At 33.2% G+C, this 21,540-nt stretch overlaps 1 protein-coding gene across 1 annotated transcript in view; it reads left to right on the top strand.

Annotated features, from left to right (window-relative positions):
• LOC145280110 (dnaJ homolog subfamily C member 21-like) overlaps window positions 1-21,540 on the top strand; it is a 132,273-nt gene that overhangs the window by 82,212 nt on the left and 28,521 nt on the right. Inside the window, exon 11 of the mRNA XM_080131856.1 lies at window positions 18,009-18,060. Coding sequence (XP_079987982.1) covers window positions 18,009-18,060 — 52 coding nt within the window. The remainder of the gene's footprint in view (window positions 1-18,008; window positions 18,061-21,540) is intronic.

Genomic DNA, 21,540 nt, shown 5'->3' with positions numbered 1-21,540 from the left:
ACTACGCCACGGACCGCATTTGATTCTTGGCCGCCATCTTGGTTACTGATCTGAACTACACCACCATCTTTGTTCAACACAATGTCTCAAAACTTAACAGGTTAACTACGCCACGGACCGCATTTGATTCTTGGCCGCCATCTTGGTTACTGATCTGAACTACGATGCCATCTTTGTTCAACACAATGTCTCAAAACTTAACAGGTTAACTACGCCACGGATCGCATTTGATTCTTGGCCGCCATCTTGGTTACTGATCTGAACCACACCACCATCTTTGTTCAACACAATGTCTCAAAACTTAACAGGTTAACTACGCCACGGATCGCATTTGATTCTTGGCCGCCATCTTGGTTACTGATCTGAACTACACCACCATCTTTGTTCAACACAATGTCTCAAAACTTAACAGGTTAACTACGCCAAGGACCGCATTTGATTCTTGGCCGCCATCTTGGTTACTGATCTGAACTACGATGCCATCTTTGTTCAACACAATGTCTCAAAACTTAACAATAATGCAAGGAGAAAGTTAAAGGTACTAGAGCAATCAGAGTTGAGGTAACATCCAGAATGTTCAAAATTCCAGTAATGTTTTTGCCAGTAATGTAATATAACAATTTTCCAAGTTGCAAATATCAAGTTGGTCATTTATTACTTTTCAAACGGTATCCATTACAATATTGTTTCATATTGCGACTAAGAAGTCTGCAAAATTATGTTATTGCTTCACCATAATCTTCGAAACAAGAAGGAATGGCAGAGCATATCGGTTGCATGTAAGTTGTCCAAAATGGTGTTTTTATAAGTTTTTTAAAAGTAAACATCTGATGAGTACGTGACTAAATATGCAGCAATAACATAATTTTGAAGACTTGTTAGTCGCAACATGAAACAATATTGTAATAGATATCGTTTGAAGAGTAATAAATGACCAACTGAGAAAACTTGATATTTGAAACTTAGAAAATTATTATATTACACTATATATATATATATATATATATATATATATATATATATATATATATATATATATAAATGAAAATGTCTGTTTGTGTATGTCTGTGTACATTTCCCTACCAAATAACTCTGTCAATTTTCGGGTCTAAACATTTGAAATTTTACATAAAGGGTATTCAGACATACAGCAAGCTTTTTCATCAGTTTTTGGGCAAAAATTTGGCTTTCAAGAGATTAAAGTTGAAAGAGTTAAGCTTTGCAGACCCTACCAAACTACTCCGCCAATTTTGGGTCTGAACACTTGAAATTTTAGATGTAAGTTACCTGGACATGAATCAAACTTTTTAATATATATATATATATATATATATATATATATATATATATATATATATATATATATATATATAGTAAGTTAATAAGGCATAAGCCTGACGAATTCTCATGAAAATGAAACACAGAATATTGCCATATATATTTTCATAACTTACTACCTAGCTCTACCTATGTATTAAGCACTGTTGAAGGAAATACTGATAAATTTATGCATAAAATTATATCTTCGTATATTTATGTGATTAAATTGAGTAATCGTATATATATATATATATATATATATATAACATTTCCTTTGCATGCAACTGATAGCTTTGTTGGAACTTGGAAAATTATTATATTACACTATATATACTCCCCCCCCAAACGGCATTCATTGAAATTTATATATAAAAAAAAATTTTTCTTTATAAAAAACTTTGAGAAAGATTTTTTTAATCCATTACAATTGGTGTATACAAACTGTGTACACTTTAAGTAAATGATTAACTGATATATATATATATATATATATATATATATATATATATATATATATATATATATTTTATTATCATTATTGCTGCATTTTCACCCCAAACAAGGCACATTGCCACTTTGTTGTAGGGGGCTACTATCAGGGACATAAGCATCAGGGGTACTGTGTAGGGAGTTGGGCAGCAGGATGTCGGTTCACGCTACACTTGAACTTCTGCATGTCAGTACAGTCGGGGAAGCAGGGACCCGGAAGGGAATTCCAAAGTCTAGCCGTTCTGGGGAAGAAACTACTGGAGTAGAAGGCTCTCTTGCATCTAGGGATCTCTACTGTGAAGGGGTGGGATATATATATATATACTGAGTTACAAGTTTTTCAACCTTTAAAACTGCATTTAAAAATTCTCCTTTGTTTATAAATCAATTAATCTCTTGCAATCAGCTTGCTTCAAAGAATTTATGCTATTCTTATATATATATATATATATATATATATATATATATATATATATGGTATCCACAAAGTCTGGCTACATTATGTAGCCAGACTTTGTGGATACCCTATATATATTAGTAAGTCTGAGTAAATACTGAAAATAGATTTATTAAGTGATGTCTAATACCTAGTGTTAAAATTTCTAAAAAATCGGAAGCATCTGAAATTTCATGAAGGGCTTCCATCTCTTTCTTTGCTCCCTTAGTATAAAACTAAATCAAACTAAATATAGCCCACATTTCCTACCTTTATGCATAATAACTCTGTGCCAACATTCATACATATATATAAACATACCTAACTTCATAAAAATATTTTGTTTTGCTACCAATTAATGTAAGCTTTTAGTTGGAGTTTAGATTTAAAATATTTATCCGTTTTATTGTTTAATGTTTAATTGGGTACATCGCATTTTGCGTTTGAACTCTTCAATTTCTTAAAATCTGTGGTTGTGTTTGCAAAATCCTTTTTTGTTTCAACTTATTTGTCACTGATCAGTGTGACTATGTGATTAAGTTTCCACATTCTAAGATTCTTTTTCTTTTTTCTTTTCTTTTTTTTTTTTTTTAGTATTTCAACCATTTTTATCAGAATTATCCTTGGTATTGTGTAATCCTCTCTTTGACTCCAATTTCTTCTATTCGTTTTTCCAGATTTTTCAGAACTATTTCCAGTTCTCCTATAATTATTCTTTGTATTCTATATTTACCCTCAATTGTAGCTTTATCCTACGATCTTCTCAGACGATAAAATCTACGAATTGGCAGGTTTTTCGTTCTTGTTGACTATTATCGTGTCTAGACTTTTTGCTTGGATTAGTTTATCCGTTTATATTTTCATGTTTCAGAGGATTTTATGCTTTTTCTAATATTGGTTAAATGTATACAACTTGTTTTCATTTTCAAATTTTATTTTACTTCAAGTTTCTTCTTGTTCATTGATGTTATCTTGTTATGTGAATCAGTTTTCTGTACTTTGAATCTATATATTAATACCGTTAGTGCTTTTAATGTATGTATGTATGTATGTCACGTTTTCCAGATTATAAATTATTCGATCGGGAGATCCTATTTATTAAAAAGGGATAGAAAATGATAACATACTCTGAACATTTCATTAGTATATAGATACGCTAATTTAATGTTTGTAGTATGTTATCACTTTCTTTCCTGCTTTTTTAATAAATAGGATCTCTCAATCACCAAAGACACAATGTAAAAAAAAAAAATTTTTTTAAATAAAAAGAAATGTTACTTTTGGGCCGTATGTGAAACTAAAATATACCTTCTTGGTCTTCTGGCTAGGATCCAAGGGTAGTATCTGTCTAAAGATGGTCTAATGATATTGTGGGGTTTTGTTCATGCCAGGTGTCCATACAATGAAAATATGTCACCGACTCCTATGAGGATATTGGAGATAAACCATAATAACCAGATATATTCTGACACTACATTGACCAAATTACTTAGATAAATACTTTTACAGATTTAAAAAAGGGCTGCATTAATATTGCAGGGTATCCATTTACACAAACTGTTTAGCAGCAATATATTACATATGAAAGATGTCTCTGTGGAATTTCTACAGGTCCCACTAGTTTTTTTTTTTTTATATTTCAACTGTTGGCCATGCTTTGCATGGTGTGAACCCTTTCTTTGATTCCAGTTTCTTCTTTTTTCCTTTTCTAGTAGTTTTACCAGATTTTCAGAACTGTTCCCAATGCTCCTATGATTATTGGTACTTCAATAATTTTCTTCATAATCCATATTCCTCTTTTTATATCTCTGGCAAGTCCCATTGTATTTGCTTAGTTTTTCTGTCTTGTTGTTCTTGCAGATCATTATCAGTGATCGCTTTCTGGTAAAAGCAGGTCATATTCCCTATAATCTGAGTGACAACAAGTCTCCCCCGATTTCCAATATTCTCTGCTTCTTCGATCACTGTTACAAATCAATTTATGTCCTCATTAATAACACTCGCATCTTACTTTGGAACTTGAGTGGCAATAAGTCATTTCATTCTCCCAGAATTTTCACAACCATTTTCTGTAGCACCAACCAATTTTTTTTTTTTTTTTTTTTCTGTAAAGGTGTGTGAGATTATTAGATGATTTTATTATTTTTTTTTAAATATCTAATCTTACGGTTTCAGTTCCATTAGTTTTGTGTAGTGTTCTTCCTATATTTTTCATTGTTTGCTATCACCTGGTTATGTGGGTTGATTTCTGCACTCAAGGATTTTTCTTAATATTTCAACTGTTTTCATCAGTTCCTTGTTTTGTATGGTGTCAATCTTCCTGTTGATTCTGAAACTGTTCCTAGTGCTCCTACAATGACAGTTTTTTTTTTAGCCTTACTACTTCCGTGGCAGCTCATGAAAAATTGGAAGCGGTCATTATTAGAAGATTGCTATACAGGAACAATGGGCTTCCTCTATCCGGTTTTGTTTGTCAATAGAGCTCCTCTTCCCTAGATATAGTGCCCTTATCACGGTTGAGGAACTCTACCTCGCGTATTGTAACCCTCCAAAATATTAGAGGGAAGCTAACATGTTCTACACCTTGCACAAGGGTGACCTGGAACTGTGCAAGGCAGGTGTATTCATCTCCCTCAGCTATTATACATACATGCTTATCTGAATACATGCAGCACCTAGTATTTCCAAATAGTCACTCATCTGGTACTGGCCAAGTTCAACATTGCTTAACTTTGGTGACCTAATGAAATCCAGTGTGTCAATGTGATTGTGCTGTGTATTTGATTAGTTTTTCTGTGACCTTTATCTGCACCTTATGACATGCTGGGATGCCGAAATCTATTGTGCGACAGTTTTTTCTTTTTGTAAACTATTATCATGTCCAATCTTTTTGCTTGGCTGAATTTTTCCATTTGTATTTCCGTGGTCAAGAGGATTTTGTGCCTGTACCTACATGTTCACTATGCACTTGTTTGCACAGTTCCTTGTGGATCACATTCATGACCCAATCGTGCCTGTTTTTGTATTCAGCTTGGGCTAGTTTTCAAATTTATCACTAAATACTTGTCATAGACCGTCCTCATGAGTAATTTTGTTTATGTCATTCATCATTTTCGATCCTCTCCATAATATTCATCATCATTCAACTGACAATATATCTATCTGTCTAACCATTATCCTTGAGTAGCTTTTGATCTTAGCAAGTGATGACTAGGGCTATGATAACAGCATATTCTTTTCATTGTTTTAACTCTTGAGTATATATCCGTTAACATCTTACATGTTTTTATATAGACAGATGTGGTTCTCGGTTGATCAAGTGTGTCTGTGTCGGATATCCGAGAGTCAAAAGAATGAAAAGAATATTCTGTTGTCACAGCCCTAGTGATGACTCATTAATAAAAGATAAATAAAATTCCCTTGTAATCTGCTTCAAAGATACAAATTGATAATTATTCCTTGAGCATGAAAGTGACATTTAATTGTGCTCTGTACACCCTTGACATACATATCCCTGACAAACTCGCTTAGTAGTAAAATCACACCCCTTCACTGTTGAGGTCCCTAAATGCCAGAAAGCTTTCTACTCTAATAGTTCCTTCTCTCGAACAGCTAGACTTTGGAATTCCCTTCCTGCTACCTGCTTCCCTGACTGTATTGATATGTAGAAGTTTAAATGTAACGTAAACCAACATCTTGTTTATTTTCCTTAGGCATCGACCCAAGTAGTAACTCTTGATGTCTAAGTGGTGATATGCTTTGTTTTGGGTGAATGTGAGTAAAAAGAAAAGAGATTTATGTAGAGAACCGCATGACTAGTTGAGCCATTGCTCTTTTCAAGGAGTACTTGACATATTCTCCCTTTTTTTTTTTCTTATCTCATTTTATTTTAACATTTTTTTTGTTATCTTTTACATTTGTCATTGTAAAAACACAAGACAAGTAGCTAATTGTTTTGTTTTTTGTTTTTGTTTTTTTTTTTTAGATTTTTATTTTTGTTTTTTAAAGGGGACAGCAGTCTTTTATTGACTTTCCTTCATGAGAAAGGAGACCCCTTGAATTGTGAAGTGTCTCTATTTCAGGACCCCCCCCCAAAAAAAAACAACCTGTACTTGCACCAAATTAAATACATATAAGCAATTTGTAAATAATGTTAAAGATATGGTCACCTTTCAGTTTTCTTTGGCTATCTAAAAATAAGCAAAGACAAACAAAGCTTTTTCAAAAGTTTCACTTGTATTATTTTATGAAATAATATTGGATAAAAATAGGAAATTGATGTTAACATATTTAATTGTAGCAAAAAATTCCTCTTTTTCTTAGTTTGAAATACATTTGTTTCCTTTTGGTTAAAAATGTAACAGATTTAAACTTTGGGTTATAATCAGGATTGTCTTCCCTTTTTGACATCCGGTTTCTGCTACACAGACGGGACAACAGTGAGAGGCAAAATATGGTTCCTTCTGATTAATGCTTATTTTCATCTTAGATAATGTGAATGTGTTAACTGTTGAGACATGTTGAACAAAGATGGTGGTGAAGAATCAGTGCAGTTCCGATCCTGAGTGTTAAGTAATTCCTAGTAACAAAGATGGCGGCGAAGAATCAAATGCAGGTTTGTGACAGAGATGACGGCGAATTGATTGAATCCAAAATTCAACAATTCTTATAGTAACTTTGGAAGCTTTTCATTGGTTGGTTATTATAACTTGTGGTTATAAAAAAGAGCGTCGAAATCGTTGGTGTCATACCCCTATTAGGAATCAAAAACATTTAACAGAAAGCCCCCTCCACCTTCTCCCATGTTAAGAATGGCTTTCTTGTCTGCTTGACCATGTTTAATTATTAAGTCAAATGGACAGCAGAAACTGGAAGTTGGAAAGAATAGCAAACCAAACTTTGTTTTCTGATTCTAGTCTTTATTGATAATGATTACGCCACTCACATTGCCTGCTAGTATTCTGATCAAGCAAATATCTCGATCTCCATATATAATAAAATGACTGCAGAAATTCCCCTCTGGACCAAAGTAGCATAGATATCCATCTTCACATTATTCAAAGTGACATTTTTTTTTTTTTTTAAACATTTCTACTTTAATGGAGATTTTTCTTTTCTTTTTTCTTATCAAATTGATTTATATCCTCTTAATTATACATTGACCATTTTTATAACTCTCTAACTTTAAATCAATTAATTTAACCAACAATACGGCATAATCATGTTGAACTGGTTCTTGTTAGACCATCAAAGTTAAGCAAAGTTGAGCCTAACTATTTGGGAATATTAGGCTCTGTGTGTAGGAGGACGTTGATACCTTCCTGCAACAACTCCAAAAACCTAATGTCGTCATTTCTCCTGATTGAGACATACATGCGACTAGGGACTGCTTGTAAATTTAATATTCCCTTGACATTTCCTCCTCCAGAGGAAGCCAGTTCAACCCATGTAGGGTGAATGTTGCTGGCGTACAATTTAACCAGCAATTTTACATTGGGTTTCCTCAATCTGACCATTGGGGCTAACAGTTGCTAAAAACAAAAACACAGGTTTATCAATTTAAAAATCTTGTGTTTCTTTAACTCTAGTCACATGTCGTATAGATAGGTCATTAAATGATTTCTTTTTAAAATTTATAAGATAATATATAATAGTAATGCTTACTGCATAATTGTACGGCACAATCATATTGACACACCGGTTCTTGCCAGATCACCGAAGTTAAGCAACGTTGAGCCTGGCCAGTACCAGATGGGTGACCATTTGGGAAGGCAAGGTGCTGCATGTAACTTCACCCCCACCCTGAAAAAAGAACTCCCCACTACAAAAACATCTAGATAGTTGTGGATGGCCTATGCCCCTCTAGGAGCTTAATACTATGTTGTTTTTTTATGGTTTTACTGCATAATTGTTCTAAAGAAACAATAAAAATTCATCTATATTCATCAACTTGTTAAGAGTTTTTGGAACCCTTTTGAAAATTCTTGTGAAATTTACTAAAATTCTATTTCGTCGATGATGTATGAACTTATATAAATGTGACTTGCAATAGTAAGTCATTAACTGATTGCCAAAAATAAAATGTAATTCTTTGTGTGAACTGCTTTGCTCCTTATCGTAATGTGTAAATTTGATCTTGAATATATAGTCTCCTGATTTCTAAAATATATCACATGCACCTAGTATCATATTTATAGGAGAGTTAATATTTTAAAAAAGAGCCCATGAGGAACGCCCAAGAGTTATTACAAAGTATAGACAAACAAAATTATATAGAAATCAGTTGGTTACAGCTTTTCAGAAAGTTTTATAAAAATCCAAGGCGTCAATTTTTTTTTAATAAGCACCAAAGTGTTAATTTTAGCCATTTTAACCCGAAAGGCACTCCTAGGGGTGCAACCGGAGTTTTCCTGGAAAATCTGTTCTGTTCTTTTTTTACTCATATCATGTTTTATGTTTGTGCAAAATTTATAAAAATTCCAAGGCGGACAGAAAAATGGACTAGGGTGAATTTACAGGTCCACCATCCTTTTGTCGGGAGACCAATTAAAAGTTTAAATTATTTCGCTACATCCATCCTTAGCAATGCCGTGTGAGTATAGCTAATTCATATATACGTATATATACTTTGCCAGTGTTTGCTTTAATATATAATATTATAGAGTTACGTCAGCAATTCAAATTTTCAGATGTAAATTATTATTTCTGATAACCTTAAAAAAAAAACAGCTACTGTTGACTCTTTGTTTAGAGTCGAGGATTTCTTCTCGAATTCATTTCAGATGGTGGAGTTGCTATTTGTTTCCCAATGCTTTTTAAAAATTTCAATAGGATAGGACCAAACTATCGTGAGTTCCAAAAAACCTAAATCACCTAAAAAATAAAAATCAGCAAGGAAGATAATTCATATTTTAGATTGAAGAATATGATAGAAGTTATCTACTTCATATGCAAACAAATAAAAATTAAGTTAAATACAGGCAGAATAGCATCCTTTGAAACGCTGCAGATTAAGGATTTCTTAATAATTTTTTTTTTTTTTAATATTCTGTCGAATAATAAATTTCCTTATAAATTCTAATTTCCAGTCTTGATTTCTTGATAGATACAAAGTGGAACGATGAAATTGTCACCTTAGAAAAGGCGACATAATTCCATTTCCATTTGATCAAAACCGTTTTTTTTTTTTTTGTTGCATATCATCTACTAATTGGCCGGTGTGTACATATCCCAAGAGCAATAGGAGCCTTCTATCATGTTTGAAAGTGACACAATGTTCAACGAGTGAGATTGAAGATGTGCCACTTTTTATTTTATATATATATATATATATATATATATATATATATATATATATATAAAATAAAAATTACAATTACAATTACTTAGCTCTCACGCAATCCTCCTATAACAGACACTAATATTTCGTCTTAAAGTTATCCTTCTTCCCATCCTCCATCTGATATAGTTACTAATCCAATATACCACGCGAGCAGCCCCTCCATCTACAATCATACAACTAGCAATAATAATAATAATGATGATAATAATAATAATAATAATATTGCTTCTAACAGCCATCCTAACACTAACAACACTCATTATCCCCTCCAAAACAATCGTCGTACTATCATTGTCCCACCCTTTGTTGAACACAATGAACAAAATTCAAACTATTTAACTAATACAAATCAGCAAATTAATATTAATATCAGACCGCGAGCTTTTAATAAAGTACATATATCGGCACTACTTCAACATTAATTAAGGAAAGAATATCAAACCACCTTTCTTCTGTTAACAATCATAATTCTAATAATAACCAAGGAACTTCTCTAACCATTTTAATTAAAAAACTTAAGTCTAATAATACCCCCTTTTCAATCAAATGGACTATCATAAAAAAAGTTAAGTCTTATTCTCCAGGCTCTAAGTCATGTCGACTCTGCACAACCGAAGCTATAACTATAATTACTTCCCCTCAAAGTAACAATATAATAAATTCTAAAAACGAACTGATCTCTTTCTGTAAACATAAGTCCAAATTTAATTATGGTAATTTTGAAATTACATAGCTATTACTTTAACCTTTCAGATATATATAATTTTTCTTTAACATTATCGTTTCTTTCTACATACTTTCTTAATACTTCATAACTTTATAATCCTTTATTTTAATTCTTTATTTTTTCTTTGCTTGGCCGTGTTTTTATCTGCAATTTCCGTTTTAGTCTTTAAATATTCCTATCTATCAATTATATCAATCTACTTACACATTCATATCCTTTTTTTTTTTTTCTTTACATAGGCATCACCACTTATCAAGGCCAAGAGGCCGCTCGAGGGTAATGGTTAAAGAGTGTACAGTAGAAATTGGACAATATAGTAACTGTTAGTAATGGAGATTCGGTAAATTTGTTAACTTATCAAAAATGGCTCATCAAAAACTTGTTTATGTTAGACTTGAAGACAACCATATTGTAGTCAGCTGGAAAGCAGAAAAACGGAAGACAATTCCATAGGCGTGCAGTTCTAAGAAAGAAGCTTTTCTCATGGAATCTACGCTTAGGTTTAGGCACAGATAAAGAGTTGGGGAAACTAGTGATAGTGTTTTCTGCTAGACGGGTGTTTCTTGTGAAAGTTTGGTGAGAGGGTACCATAGAATGGTGCTCAGCTGAGCACTTGCCATGAAAATAATGATAAAGCAGAGACAAACTCGCAACATCTCTTCTGTGAGATAGAGGTTGCAAGGAAGAGAAAAGGACATCCCCCACAAGGCTACAAAGTCTATTTTGGACTCTATCAAGGCAGGATAAGTCCTTTCTAGCAGCTCCTGCCCAGATGTGGCAACAGTACTTCATCCTTGGACGTACCTGGCTCTTATATAGATAGAGAATTGCATCAGCAATGAGATATCTACTGGATCGATAGAAGGATCTCACCATTTTTCCAGCGGCCTTGGCAACGGATTTAATGTATGTTTTCCATTTAAGATCAGGAGTAAAAGTCAAGCCCAGAAGCTTGTCAAAACATGTGGCCTCCCCAAGACGAGAGCCATTCATTTCAATTGATGCCAGATGGGGATCAGAGCGTTGATAATGTAAAGATAAAAATCTAAATTCATATCCTGTATGTACATTTACTTATATTTTACTATATGCATTTACTTATATACTTACTTGCTTTATCCAGAATTTGCATATACCGGCCATCCTCTCCCCTTAAAATTTTTATTTTATATCTATTTTTATTTTTTATTTATTTTTATTTATTTATTTATTCCATTTAGTGTCTTTTAATAACTCTTGCTGACATTTTCTTAAGTAATAACCTGTACATTTCAGTTGACCTCTTTTTTTGCCCTATATTATTTGCGCCTTTTAATGTTATCCTGTCTGGGTCATTTTGAAATTTGCTTTTCTAATTTATATTTAATTCTATCACCATTTGATCTTTTTTTTTTCTCTCTCTTCTTCTTTACTTATTTTTTTTAATTACACTTTGTTCTCGGCAGCCGTGTTAAAATCATATCTTATTTTTCTATTAATATTATTGGAATTTTTTCCCATTTTCCTTGTACATATTTGTGAATTATTCCACGGATTTCAGCATTTTGGATTATTTTGGACCATCTTCCAATTACGCGATTTCCTTGGATTTTACTTGTGCGAATGGAAAATAAAATACACTTTCTTGGACTTACATTTTTGGATTTTACCGTCATTGAATACTTTACCTTTCACCTGACTATCCATTCACGTGAAATCACCTTTTTTTTTTTCACCATGTTCTCTCTGCTTCACTTTTTGTTATCAAGTAAGATCTTTGACTTACTTGCAGTTTCATCAAATACTTTTGTATGCAAAATCCGATCCCGCATTTTGCTAATTTCCTACCCTCTGATGAGAAGGAAAGTATTTCTTTGAAACTATCCACTTATTAAGTGTTTCCTTTTCAGATTAAATATGTTTTTTAACTCTTTTTCAAAGTGTTTTTTAACATGTTTTATTAACTATTTGCTCTTATATATATATATATATATATATATATATATATATATATATATAATTTTAAATATATTGAACAAAAAATTGAATTTTTTTTTTTTAAATGTTCAATACATATATGTAGCAAAATTGTAAGTAAAATTATATAGACATCAGAAAAACCAAATACGGATTAATCAATGTTTCAACGATGAACCCCTGATGATATGAGTAACATCATCCAGACATAGATTAATCCATGTAGATACATTTTATCATTGCGCCCTGTATAATTTCACTTATATGTGAGAGATTATTCAATGTTTACAAAATTTATGCTCAGTAGTTTTATATTATCATGATAATCCTAGTATAAATTTATTTATTTATTTTAATTGAAGAACAAGGGAAGTGGCGGGGGAGGGGGTAATATGCAGAACAAATGTTTCCCAGGCAAGCTGGTTTTCCTGATTGTTCGTTTAACAATTTCAAGTGATTTTGTTTACATTATCGCGAATTGCAAAGAAAAGAGAGAACGGATAAAAGAAAAGGCCAGTCTATCATTTCCACCAAGCGGCACAACTGGTGGACTGTCACTGTATTATCTGTTGACACTGGGAAATTGATTTCTGTCATACGGCTCTACCAGTTGTTGAACCCAACAGACAAGTGACTTTACTGATGGCTGCCTAGCAGTCTTGCCTGTAATTGCACCCTGCAAGGATGGAGGACGGTGTGTACGGATGTGTTTTTGAAGGGAGGGGGTAGATTTGACACTGTCATCCAACAACCATGTTTTAGAAGACTAGAATAATACAACTGAATGTGTTTGCTGTCTGCTCTCAATAGCCTCTGTCTTTGGAAGGTTATTAACGTGTTTTTTTTTTGTTTTTTGTTTTTTTTTTTCAAATAACATTATAAACCATTTTTGTTTTATATATTTGTATTTTTTTTCCTAATTTTTTTTTCTTGTGCAGTTTCTTTAACAAATGATGATCTGGTACTTTAACAACAAAAAAAAGTACAGGGAAGAATTAAAAAATTTTTTTTTTTTAAATAAACGGACAATTTTATGTCTTAAATATCATAGTCTTTAAAATATTGTAAGAATTGTTCTTCAACTTGGAAAAACCATGCAATTGTCTTCTGCTAGATATTTTTTTCAATAAGTATTTAAAACTATTTGTATTCATTTGGTGAAATCCTATTGTGGAAGACTGATAGAAAAATAATTCAAAATATTGTCATTGCTACAGTCTTTTTTAGTAAGATTAAGAAAAAACAACTTTACTTTATTGTGAGAAGGATGTTGTAGTTTGCTTAAAGCATTGTATGTAGTTTGAAAGGAGTTGTGTTTGAAGACTGTATTAATGTGGTTCATAGGAAACACTGTGGACACGAGTTAGCATTCAATTATATTCTGTTTATTTATCAACATAATGTGTCATATAAGATGGTCGGTGTAAGTGTCTCTAATTTTCTGGAGTAGTATCTCTTCTTCAGGGGGCCGAATAGTTGTGCATGTTTCTTTTTATTTTCCCCCTGAAGAAGAGATGCTACTCTTGAAAATTAAGGACACCAACACCTACCATCTTGTACGACACATTATGTTGGCAAATAAACGTAACATAATTGGAAATTATTGAAAATTTCTTCTAATATTGCCATTATTCTTTTATATGTTAACTCATGTCCACAGTGTTCCCTATGAACCGCAGTGATATAGTCTTCAAGCATTACTCTGTCCAACTTTTGTCTTAGTTTTCTCCTCATTTTGATTTTCAATATTTTGTTATAATAATATTTATCAAATTTTATTTTGATTTTCAATATTTTGTTATAATAATATTTATCAAATTTTATTTTGATTTTCAATATTTTGTTATAATAATATTTATCAAATTTTATTTTGATTTTCAATATTTTGTTATAATAATATTTATCAAATTTTATTTTGATTTTCAATAAATATTTTGTTGTAATAATATCCATCAAAGTTAGCATTGTTTGTATCTGCACGCTCGCATTTAAAGTCCACCTTACACCTCTTCACAGTTTCCGATAGAGTAGAGTTCCTCAGCTTTACACGCAACACGAATTGGAACAAATACATTGAGGACATTGCCAAGACTGCTGTAGAAAAGGTGGGCTTCCTCTATCATGCTAGAAAATTACTCCCACCAGAGAGTATCCTATGTCTTTACAAAGCCACAATTCACCCATGCATGTTGCTATATTCAGGCTGGTGTGTCTGGCGCTAATCTTTCACTCTTAAACAGGGTCCAAAAAAGAGACTTAAACCTAATAAGTCCCGCAGTATTAATCAAGATCCAATTTCTGTCGTTTCACCCTGTACTTGTTTTACAAATACTTCAATGGAATCTGCTCTGATGATCTTGTAGAACATGTAGACACTCCCATCTACACTTGACAAGCAGCAAAATTCCACCCCTTCATTGTGAGGTCCCTAGATGTCAGAAAGCCTTCTACTCCAATAGAATCTTCCTTTGAACTGTTAGACTTTGGAATTCCCTCCTGGTCTCCTGCTTTTCTGACTGCATCGATGCAGAAATTTAAATGTAATGTAAACAGACACCTCACTGCTCAACTCCCTGCATAGTGTTCCTGAAAATATGGTCCTAAATTGCACTATGCCTTGTTAAGAGTGATTAAAACTATTTAAAAAAAAAAAAAAAGTAAAACAAACAAATGTGTAAAATAGAGTCTTGGAAAAAAAAAATTTTTTTTCATTTTCCAACTATTTGAAGTAAATACCGTAAATTAACTTGGTGTAAAAAATAATTTAATGGATAAAAGCACATACAAATTACATATTCAGAAAGATTATTTCCAATTATAACAGAAATGGAATCATGTCATCTTTTCTAGGGCAGCAATTTCATTGTTCCATTCTTTATATAAATATTAATGTTTATATTTGCTTTAAGTTTACAGAATAAATAAATAACGTTTCAAAGCTGTTATTGTCATTAAAAGCAACAACAAATCTTAAATTTAAAAGCGGTAAAGAACAATGCATTCAAGTTTTGAGTCATTGTAGCTCAGTGGTAGAACACCAGACTGTGGATGCTAGTATCATAAGTTTGATCCAAATGCATGCTGATGACGTCTGAGAGCTAGAAACATTCATGTCCATGGGTATATACATGCATGAAACAATATCTAATAATAAATCCAAATATGTTCCATAAAATAATATGTATATATATATATATATATATATATATATATATACACTATTTCATTTACTCACATAAAATTAATATACGAAAGTATAAATTTATGCGTAAACTTTAAGTATTTACTTCAAAAGTGCTCAATACGTATGTAGAGCTAGTTAGTAAGTTATAAAATATATATGGCGATTAAACTACACTGAATATTCCGCGTTTCATCCACTGTAGGTCTCCTCAGGCTTCTGCACGAATTTTGTGGTTGTCTTTCGTTTCGTTTTGTTCTTTTGTTTATTTAAAATGGACATTTGTTTCGAAAGACAACCACAAAATTCGCGCATAAGCCTGAGGAGTCCTAGAGTGGATGAAATGCGGAATATTCAGTGTAGCTTAATCGCCATATATATTTTATAACTTATATATATATATGTCTTCAAGTCCAATGTTAACAAATTCCTAATGAACCGCCCCTTTAATTAAACACTTCATCAAATCTCCACACTAACGTAATGTACTTGCAATAACCTTTATCCCTGAGTGGCTTCCGGGCCTTGATAAGTGGTGATTACTGTGTAAAAAAAAAAAATATATATATATATATATATATATATTATCACGAAATGAGCTTATAGCATTTCAAAGCTGTTAATATTGCTAAAAACAACAAATCTGATATCTATCTATCTATCTATCTATCTATCTATCTATATATATATATATATATATATATATATATATATATATATATATAGTCTCGCTGTTTGTTTGTAAAGAAACAAGCAGCTCGAGCACTATGAAAGCAGTGAGTGAATGTTTATTTAAAATGGACATTTGTTGAGGTCATTTATGAGCACCGCTCCCATGGGCCAATGGGTAGAACTGCTGACTATCAACGCAGTGGTTGTAGGTTCAATTCTCAGCTAGGGAAAGGTGCTGATCTAGCCGCACTGATGAATTGTGATACAACGAATAGTACTGTATGTGGATGACTATATTTTAAGCCCCCCTTCCCTTGGGGGAGTGCACTGTCGTAAATGAATTTCACCCGCTACTTAAGTGGCTATAAAGCTATGACACTATTGGTGTCATGAATGCATGCAGCGAGGTGCATATTGCGGTGAGAGGGGGTGTTTGACCGGACGGGATAAAGGAAGAGAGGGCAGAAGAGGGGGTGTTGATGTCTGATTGGAACAAAACACAAATGTCTATGGGATTTTGTCAGAAATAGAAAAAACAAATAATAATTGTTTTTATCTCATTGTCGTTATATATCTGTTAACATGAAAGGTTGTTTTTAAAACCTCTGTTGAGAAGTATGAAGAGATCCAGAGATCCTTAGCTGATTAAGGCTGACAACTTAGAATGGGGGTCAAGGGTAAGGGTTGCTGCCAAGCATTGTTTGACCTGGAATGACTAATCACTCCTAATTTGATAAGTAAAAACCTCAGTGCAAAGGAGGGTTAAAATTTGGTAGAGATAAGCTCTAAGAGGAAGAAAGAAAGGGTGTTTGTAACCACTCTCTGAAGGAGAGGTGGGGAAAAGGGGTTGGATTTAGAAAAAGGAATTCTAAAAAGAGTAGAGTCATTGCCAGCAAATTGAATGGCTGGGCTGGTCAAGTGCTCCCGATTTGGGAGCCCTCAGGGCCTGATGTTATGCTGTTAACTAGCCTGTGTTAATGGGAAATCTGTGATTTTACTGGTCTGGTCTTACATCGTTTCACTGCTATAGTCAGTCACCTCAATTTAGACAGTAGCTGTTATGAAGTAATGAAATTAATAAATAGTTTATTATTGTTATAAACCAGAGTTCTGTTTGTGGTGAGGACTCTTCATTTTGCAGCAAGCCGCAAGGACCAGCAGAGTGATTGATGTACCTGGATACTACCTACACAGGGTAGGAGACGATTCGATCGCGAGGCAAAGCGCCCCACCATGAAAACACAGTGGGTGAAGACTATCAACAGGCCAACTTGTGAAGGGACAATGTACGATCGAAAGAACACCTGTCATATCGGGTGGAATCCGACGAGGTTAAGAACACCCGGTGTGGTTGGTGCAGTATCGGTCTCGTTATAAAGCGAGTCTCACTGTTTGTTTGTAAATAAACAAGCAGCTCGAACACTATAAAAGCAATGGGCAAATGTTTATTTAATATATATATATATATATATATATATATATATATATATATATATATATATGATATTTCAAAATTCCTAATGATCAGTTAATTAGTTTAAGAATGGATACAAACATATGTACATATCTAACTTTATATAAATAGAGATGTTTTTATTGAAAAAATGCTGAAATGTTAAAATTATTTCCAGTTTTCGTTAATTTTTTTTTTTTTTTTTTTACTCAAATAAAAAAAGCATAAACTAGAAAAAGATTTCAAAAGGTTTCAAAACTCTCGGACATTTTTGTTATGCAATGTAAACCTTTAAAAAAAATCTGTTATTCTTGTCTTAAGAAACTGAAGAGATTCTTGACAATGCGTGCATTCCTTTTTGGTGATTGGCAACTAACCTATTTGTCATCTATTCCTCTTACATTTTTCTTTCTCTGCTTTTTTTTGTATCAGGCTATCAAAGAAACAAAAGAAGAAGAAAAAGCAACAACGGCTTCTTGCTCAGGTATTTTGCATTTTTGTCCTCTCCGTCTTCTTAGAATTTTTTTTTAACAAATTTCATACGAAAAAGCTAAGTGGTTAGACAATTATAAATGACTCTTGAATAATATGGTTTGTCAGTTTTGTTCTTTTATTCTATCGCTGTTCGATTATATATGGGGACACTTTGGTAATTGTCTCATTAGCAGGATGTTTGATCCTGAATGTGCTTCACTCTCTGGACCTTAATCCTCGACACATTTTTATCTGTGCGATTTTCAAAGGACAGTGTCTATCAAAACAATACCTGGACTTTTCTTGGATTGAAAATGTCCATCACAGCCAAAATAAAGGCAAAGTCAAGAGAGGTTGTTTGTTGGAATTATTGATAATTTTGCATTTAGGTGTGATGAAACAAAAACTGTTGGATATTAAGGACTAAAAGTTGGTGGACAAGACAAGCATAGACTAAAGTGTATTTGCACCAAATATGATTGCATTACAAAAAGGATTGTGAATTTTATTAAGATTTAATGGATGGTATTGGGGGGGGGGCATATCTGTATCAACTGAAATAAATGATTCATGTATGCTATTCTATTTTATGAAATTGTCTGCGCAATTTTAAATCTGGTCGGATCTATTTGCCTAATTAATACTGTTCAGAAAAATATGAATCCACAACTTCTCTTCTGTTATAGGTAAAATAGCAACTTTTGTTCAACTATTTGAATATAAGTGGGGAGACTAGGCCTCAGAAATCTGTAGTCCTGATATTTCTTTTCCCCTTGCACTAGCAGAGAGAAAGGCAATGTCAACAGCCCAATAAAATGATCCTTCTCCAAATTTAGGATCTAGTTATTTTCTTTGTGTTGCTGTGCCAAATTTTGATTTTAAAGCGAAAATATATTCCCACAGTATAGCAGCTACCAGGGGACACCAAGAAATGATTCCAGATGAAATATCCTCAGTCTTGAAGACCACTGTGTTTAAGCATTGAAGATACAAAGTATGATTTAAAAAGTTCATCTTCTTTTGACATTAAATCACCCAAAAGGATTGATAAGCTGTAAAACTGGCCAATGAAATTGGTGCATCAGCACAAAGTTTGTTAACAAAGTGTTTTGTGATGATTAATGTGTAATTAGGAAAGTGTCAATTATTATAGGAAAGGGACACAGATGACTCGGAGCTGATGTTATATCTCACTGATTGTCAACATTTTATATGGACCTTTTTTATGATAAGGTGCAGCGAACTAAGTATTATAGTATCCGTTTGATGCACAGTTATGGATTAAGAGATTAGCCACCACAATACCGCATTTACACTTTCATTTTCTAAGAAAATACTGGACTAGTATGGCTGAAATTTTGTATGGACCAAAGGTGCAATCAACTAAGTATTATGGTATTCATTCAATACACAGTTAAGGATTAATAGGAATCTATATATTAATAGGAATCTATATATTAATAGGCTAGTGTGTGTGTTATTTATTTTGCTAGAATGGATTTGACAGCTTAGGAGGTCAGTTCTATTTGTTATTGTTTTCTTAAAAAGTTTTCAGCAAAAATATATTGAGTCAAATTTGAAAGCATTAATAAAGTTGAACAATGCGATTTTTGGGGGTTTTTTTTAAGAAATAGACATATTGTTTATTTAATTACAAATTTTTGGTTTTCAAAGAAACTTTTTTCAAGTAGGGATATTAAAGTGTTTTTTTTTCTTTTTCTTCAACATTGTTCCGTTTGGTGTTTTTCACGGCCACGGATCACCGGGGATGAGTGCAGGGTCCCTTTCCATGTGCGACATGGCACTACAAACATCCTGATATTATACAACTGTTGATGGAGCAGCCGCTCTAAGCACTACCAAAGAGTTAGGGCTCCTGTACTACCAGTCGGGAACAGCAGCCAGGAACTGTCTATCCGGTACCCTCAACCCATCAGATGATGGTCAACCCAATCTGCTTGCACTGGCATTACGGTATTCAAGCACTCCCAAGTGCCCAGTTTAAGGGTTGGGATGTGTTGGGGGTGAGGAAAAACGGCATTCATTGCCCTAGTCAGGAAACAAGATCGACCACCGAGTGTTTCTGTTGATTCCCAGTGGTTCGACCTCTACGCCTGGCTAATAGACAAAGAAGGAGTATGGAAGCCGGGCGATAGACGGTGCCTATCTACTCCTTAAGCAGTTTAGGTTTGCAGACCGGTAATTTGTTTGAGTCACCAGCTGTAGGAAGGTTGTCATCCAAGACTGGAGAGGCCTTCCTCCCCTTAGGTTTAGCATCAGAGCTTTCCTTCTCCTAGACAGATGACATGGGAAGATCTACGGGTCCATCAGGACTGAGAGGGTTTGTCCCGCGCCTGGGTCCTAATCCAGGTATTTCTGCATCCCTCGTGAGGGTAGTTAGTGTTGTTACTGGGTTAGTTTATGAAGGTTATATATCTACTGAGAAATTATACTCCTCAAAGTGATTACGGGACATTGCTATTTCATTGTTTGTTACTGGAGGAGGGGGTGAGTAAGAGTTCATGCAGTGGAAGCAGCTATATTTGCAAACAGGTCTGTTGGAAGGAGTTAATATGGTTTAATGTTTTTTTTTCCTTTAAATTTATAATTGAGAAAATAAATAAGTAAAAAATAAAAAGTAAAATAAAATTTTCTTCCTTTTATTTTTATGTTGGCTTAGGAATAGGATAATGCGTTACAGAATGGCTTGATATTAAGAATTAACTAAAAATTGTTGTACAAGCTCTGGATATTTTAGATGGCAGAAGGGTTATGTGTATTCAATAGATACAAGTAACGTCATTTTCGATAAGTACAATACAGTACAGGTGGAAGTAAATTATACGCTATGGCGTCTACATTATACAGTAAATAGATATATGGGGAGATTTCCAGTAGATGCGAATGTATGGGGTTATGGGTGTTAAGTAGGTTTCCATTTCTAATAAGGATATCTTCAGCTTACGTTTATAAATCAGGAAATTGTATTTTGTGTTACAGAGTATCGGTTCAGTTTTTGTATTTAACATTGTAAGGCTAAGGAAGAGGCAGCTATTGCTATGTAATATAGATAGCTGTAAATCTAAGTACAGACCGCAGTTAGTAAGTATCTACTTAGTTAAGAACAAACTAGTGCATGCCTTAGGGGTAGAAATGGATGTTTAGTGATCATGACTTCCAATCGGTCAGCATGCGAAGGTTAAGGGCTGAAAGCTGAGGACCCCCATCCAAGTCGTGTGTAATGTATGCATGTTAGTGGCAGCTTGGGGAGTAGGGCAGATTGTTAGTTTCCAGGAGAGGGTTAAACCTAGATTACAGTAGAATTAATTATTAGAATTTTGAGTGTCAAGTAAAGTTTAGTTAGAAGAAGAAAAAAAAAATTTTTTTTTTTTTTAATTTAATTTAACATGCAAATCAGACATATGCAGTCGTCTTGGAGGTAAAGTATATATATTGGATATACATAGAATCCAGCAGGTGTTTGTACCGT

The sequence above is a fragment of the Euprymna scolopes genome, chromosome 7 (assembly GCF_053919585.1).
Source record: "Euprymna scolopes isolate OS-2025 chromosome 7, ASM5391958v1, whole genome shotgun sequence".
Lineage (NCBI taxonomy): Eukaryota > Metazoa > Mollusca > Cephalopoda > Sepiida > Sepiolidae > Euprymna > Euprymna scolopes.
Note: the sequence above shows the minus strand (reverse complement) of the source record. Positions and strands in the feature narration are given on the sequence as shown.